General features: G+C 44.0%; 1 protein-coding gene across 1 annotated transcript in view; it reads left to right on the forward strand.

The window, feature by feature from the left end:
* The window catches only part of MTSS1 (metastasis suppressor 1), a 160,848-nt gene that overhangs the window by 22,579 nt on the left and 132,269 nt on the right, over window positions 1–6,000 (forward strand). The window contains exons 2-3 of the mRNA XM_010839003.1: window positions 1,110–1,171; window positions 5,475–5,548. Coding sequence (XP_010837305.1) covers window positions 1,110–1,171; window positions 5,475–5,548 — 136 coding nt within the window. The remainder of the gene's footprint in view (window positions 1–1,109; window positions 1,172–5,474; window positions 5,549–6,000) is intronic.

Genomic DNA, 6,000 nt, shown 5'->3' on the forward strand with positions numbered 1-6,000 from the left:
CCCCAGTCAGAACTGCACCTGCGGTTTAGGGTTTGTCTCAAGCACCTTAGAGGGCTTCCCTGGGGGCTCAGATGGTAAAGAATCCATCTGCATTGCGGGAGACCTGGGTTCGATCCCTGGGTTGGGAAGACTCCCTGGAGAAGGGAATGGCAACCCACTCCAGTATTCTTGCCGGGAGAATCCCATGGACAGAGGAACCTGGTGGGCTTCAGTCCATAGGGTCGCAAGGAGTCGGACACGACTGAGCAGCTAAGCACACACACATACCATACTTAGAAGAGTAGAGACACGTAATGGAATATCCCCAAGACACTGTGGGGATGTGAGACAGGGTCCCGTGTAGAAATGGAGTTGCAGTTGGGAGCTGAAAGAAGGAATGCTGTGAATGAATGTGCTGGTTGTCCTTCGTTCTTGGAAAAGATGGATATGGAAGCAGGATCAATTTAACTCTGTGGATTCCTAGGTTAGGAGTAAGACTGCGTGGATAGAAAGGAAAGCTTGGCTGATGTAGGTAGGTTGCCATGGAGGGTGACAAGTGTCCTGTTAGCTGCAATACGCTGGGGAACCACCTATAACCATGTAGTATGTAGATGCTGGCCTCAAGCCATCAGCTGAGCAGCTATATTTAGGTAACCTCCCAACCTTGAGATTCTGCTAGACTAATGCTGTGCTGTTTGCTTAGTTGCTCAGTCATGTCTAACTCTTTGCGACCCCATGGACTGTAACCCACCAGGCTTCTCTGTCCATGGGGCTTCTCCAGGCAAGAATACTGGAGTGGGTTGCCATGCCCTCCTCCAGGGGATCTTCCCAACCCAGGGATAGAACCCAGGTCTCCAGCATTGTAGGAGGATTCCTTACCATCTAATGCTTGCCAGTAGCCTCCTGTCCTGGAGAGGAGCTGCAAACACTCTGGTTCCCTCCTCCCTGCCTTCTGGGATAAGGAGGGGAACAGCCAGAGGCATCATCAGGTGGTTCAGGGTAGAGTCCTACATGTTCCACATATCTAGAATTTGGACCCACCTATCATTGGAGTTGGGTGTGCTACCAATGTCTTCATCAGATATCTGTCACAGCTGGACTTACTGATCAATGGCTTTGTTTTGTTGTAGGGGAGTTATCCGGTTTGGGAAGATTTCATTAACAAAGCCGGAAAGCTGCAGTCCCAGCTTCGGTAAGTAGAAGCACGTCATCTCCAAGAAAACGGCAGCGGCCTTAGACAAAGGATGCAAGAACAGGGACCCAAGAGTTGAACTAGGGTTACTTTTGGAAGTCTTACAGGTAGAGAAGCATGCCACTTACTAGCCATGTGTCCTGACCACTGATTCCTGTATGTAAAATCAACTCATATCTGCTTTGCCTCCTTCCACTGGAATTTTGAGGGTCAAATAAAGTCAGTTATATGTAAGGTAGCCATGGATGATATATAAAGAGTGTTCCCTACATGCCAGGTATATGGTAACAGTTAAATCTCAGGACCCCAAAAGGTAAGTATAGTTGTTATCCCATTTTGCTGATGAGAAAACTGAGGCACAGATAAGGAGAATAACTTACCCAAATTCACGCAGCTAGTAAATGAGAGAGCAGGGAATTGAACTGAGGCAGTCTGGCTCCACAGTTCTTTCTGCTTCCTGCCTATCCTTACAGAGTTTAAAGCTTAGTTTGTATAATTCCGTTTCCATGAATTGTCTATGTAATGCAAATCTATAGAGACAGATGGAGACTAGTGGTTTCCTGGGGCTAGGAGTGGGAAAGGAGGTTGACTGCAAATGGCCATGAGGGACCTTGTTGGGGTGATGGAAATATTCTAAAACTGGATTGCGGTGGTATTTGCATAACTCTGAATTTACTGAAAAATTGTTAACTTACACACCTAAAATGTGTGAACTTTATGGTATACAAATTATGTCTCAATAAAGCTGTTTTAAAACAATGAGATCTAATGCTGATCTGCTCTAAGGGGCTATTATTATTGCCTCATCATGTGCTTGTTAATACATAATTTGACATACAGTAGAAAATATGGCAACATCTTCTTGTTAAAGCCATATGCTTTTAAAATCAGTGGGGAGAGGGTTGTGATTGCACTTAGTGGGTGCTTCAAGAGAGCTGGGACATTTGAAAAAGAGGTTGTTTTCATGACTCTGGTCATGGCTGTGGGGGTGACATGGATTGGTTAAGGTGTACGGGGATGGTTTTCCAGAGAACGAAGCAGGTAGGTGTTTTCTAGGATAAGAAACCATATGGATGACAGACAGAGGTGGGAGGAGTAACATGATGTTCTTAGGACTTTGCCTGTTGACCCCAGGGGTTCCTGCCCAGAACTTTGGCCACAGAACTGGGCATTCCCTGGCTCCCCTGTAGATTAGGAGAGAACTTGAGAGATGTGGAAATTTCCCAGTCCATTATTCAGCTTCGTGGGGCCTGGGATTTCCAGAGTCATGAGTGGGCATTCAGGTGGACCATGGGCTTCAGAATATGGCCCTTTTGCTGCTTGTTGAGTCCTTTTGCCATTTCTTTGCTTGAGAACCTATGATTACTTTGTCCTGGATCAGATCCAACCTACTCTTCTCAGAATGTAAGGCCCTCTCCCCCAACTCTGCCCCCATCATGGTTCATTTCAAATAGGTTAGTCTCCATCCTGTAGGAGGTCGCCTCCTGTTGTAAAACATGTAAGTACAACCCCTCCCTGCTACGCTTCTTCTTATCTGGCCTCATTTAATTGTCTGGCAGGTTTTCAGGGTTGACCAGGGAAAAGATGCTCTTCTCCTTTTACCAATGAAGCAGCAAAAACTTAAAATAATTAACTGATGGGCTGTCTTAAACATACAGAATAAGACTTAAAGCAATCTTATCCCTACTGGTACAAAGTACATTATAATATATTGGGGTTGGTCAAAAAGTTCATTCAGGATTTTCTGTTACAGCTTATGGAAAAACCCAAATGAACATTTTGGCCAGCCCTATATAGATATAATATGCATATTATATATATAAAGTGTTAGTTGCTCAGTCATGTCCCGCTCTTTGTGACCCCATGGACTGTAGTCTGCCAGGCTCCTCTGTCTATGGGGTTTTTCCAGGCAAGAAAACTGGAGTGGGTTACCATTCCCTTCTCCAGGGGATCTTCCTGACCCAGGGATCGAACCCAGGTCTCCTGCATTGCAGGCAGATTCTTTACCTTCTGAGCCACCAGGGAAGCCATACACATACACGTGTGTGTGTGTGTGTGTGTGTACATATATGTTAAACAATAAGTCCTATGAGGCAGAGACCATTACTTTATTTTGTCAAGCTATATATGTACATAACATATATGTACACACATGTGTGTGTGTGTGTGTACATATATGTTAAACAATAGGCTCCATGAGGCAGAGACCATTACTTTATTTTGTCAAGCTACTAGTACCTGGTTGAGAGCACCGTGGGAAGCTCAAGCCTGTGGTTTAATTTTCTGTGTTAAGAGAGTGGGTAAGGATAAGACCAGAGAAGAGGCAGACTCTTGGAGCGTGTAAACTGAATCACTCCTTTCTCCTGCTAATGGATGCATGTTTGCTCTGCACCATCAGAGAGGGCTAAGATGTCCTGTGACAAAAGCAGTCCGTGAAATATGGCTCATCGGAAGGCGGTGTTTAAAAGCTCTTAATTCCTCACACTTGACCACAGTCTTTGTTTTCACGGGAGCCCTGGTGACCATGTAATACTTGAGGCACCTCTATAGTTGGCTCGTTTGGAAGATCGGCCTTGACTTGAGTGAGAGTAAATACAGCTGTTGGGTCAGATATTAATTATAAATTTGAATGAGTTGTTTATAAATCTCAGAGCGTAAAGCTAACTTTTCCATGGTTTGCAGTTGGTGCCAACTCTTCAAGAAATATGCTTTGAAGTGGGTTTTTGTTTTTGTTTAGTGTGTATGTCTGTGTGTGTGTTTTGACCAGAATGTTTTCCTGCTCTACTGGAAAATATCAGGCCTCATTTTGAAGCTTGGCTCTAAGGGACTGTTGCCCAAGTTTTCCTGGGGACCACTTCTAGCACCTTCCAAGAGCCTTTTGTTTCACAGCTGCCTTGCTTAGGCTCAAAGGTCATTTATTTCTTTTTTTTTTTCCTCCTCCATTTTGAACTTTGTATTTAAATCCTTCTTCTCATCTTCTTCCCTTTTTAGTCCTTTTTCTTTTTCTCATCTTCTTCCTTCCCAACTTTGAATTATTAGGGATGCTCTATAAGGACTGTATTCATATGGGAACTACTTGGACATTAACATCAGGCTGTAAACTCTGTTGTACGTGTTCTTGTGAGTGAGCCTGGGGCTGGCTAGCTTGTCCTGGTTGTTCACAGCCCTGGGATGCAGTGGTGATTACTTTGTTGAATGACATCTTGGACCATGATTCTAGGAACCAGTAGATCACAAAGTGCTCAAGGCATCTCCCAGTGCTCAAGAGAATGGGAAGAATTCAAGAGAACTCTAGGAAAGTAAATGAGATAGTAACCCCTCCTTGGTCTCAGCTTTTAGGAATTCAGGAGATGCTGTTGAGATAGCATTCTAATGTTGAAAAAATAGTATGTTGGTTTCACTATAGTCATGATTTACGGGGGAAAGTCACATAGCTGGGATGAACATGGGATTGTAAGTCATGCTGGGCTACTAGTCTCAGCTGTGGTAGGAACTGGTGATCTCAGTTTTCCCATCTCTAAGATGAATTGTTTAACTTAGATCTCTTCAGGATCCCTTCTACCAATTCATGTGGCTATATTGTTTTCCTGCTCTAAAGTATCTTTCAGCCATACCACTTATATATATATTTTTTAAATGCTTTTCCTTTTAGGTAGAAACACCTGTCTTTTCCTTCTTTGTGAAGTTTTACTTGTTAATAATTTTATACCATCAGGTGAAATGGAGTAGGAAGAATAGTTAGCATTTGTTGATTAGTACTGCATGAGCCATACCTTATTGGGGTACAGTGCAGTAGGAGAAAGTCTTTAAAAAGTAGGTCCACACACAGTGGGGGATGGAGAGGGTGGGATGAATTGAGAGAGTAGCTTTGAAACATATACATTACCGTATGCAAAACAGGTAGCTAATGGGAAGTTGCTATATAACACAGGGAACCCAACCTGGTGCCCTGTGACAGCCTAGAGGGGTAGGATGGGGTAGGGGGCGGGAGAGAAGTTCAAGAGGGAGGGGAAACACACACACATACATATAAAGATACACACACACACACACACACATACACACACACATACCTATGACTGATTCATGTTGTTGTATGGCAGAGACCAGCACAACATTGTAAAGAAATTATACTCCAATTAAAAAAAAAGAGTCCACTAAGCCAATGGTTGTCTGTATCCAGTCAGGGTTTCCCTCTTGGAGGGTGACTTTCTGTCCCTGGCAGGGATTCCGGCCCTTTTGCTGTCACGTATGTGCTGGTGTGAGACAGTCCTCATGCTTTTGTTATCTGTTTGCATTTTAGGACAACAGTCGTAGCAGCAGCTGCCTTCTTGGACGCCTTCCAGAAAGTGGCTGACATGGCCACCAACACACGTGGTAAGCAGATGGAGGGATGGCTTTCTGCATGTGGGCTCTTACCCTTGGCGGCTTCACACGAAGATAGAGCTCAAGTTATCAGAGCTTGGCTGACTCATATTTAAAAATATATATATTTTTAACTCTGGGGGATTCTGCATAGTAGATGCTGCAAATCGTTCTCCAGATAATAAAGCGCATGAGAAGAAGGAAAAATAAGCCAAAGGAACCAGTGTTTGTGCCTGAGATGGCTTGATGTGCTTGTCATCACTTTTAACGACGTGCTGGTTGCAGAGTCCTGAGCTGTGTGTTGGTTGCAATTTGCTTTTCCCTCCTCATACGTGTCGTCTTAAGATTTTCCTCATTCCCTTGTGGAATGAGAAGCAGTGAGGATGATGGGTTAGACCATTTTTTCCTGGGTTCCCATAAAATGAGGAAACCATTATAAGTAGCTTCCTACCGTGTTGTATGTG

Source organism: Bison bison, unplaced genomic scaffold (genome assembly GCF_000754665.1).
Source record: "Bison bison bison isolate TAMUID 2011002044 unplaced genomic scaffold, Bison_UMD1.0 scf7180017864108, whole genome shotgun sequence".
NCBI classification, from domain to species: Eukaryota; Metazoa; Chordata; class Mammalia; order Artiodactyla; family Bovidae; genus Bison; species Bison bison.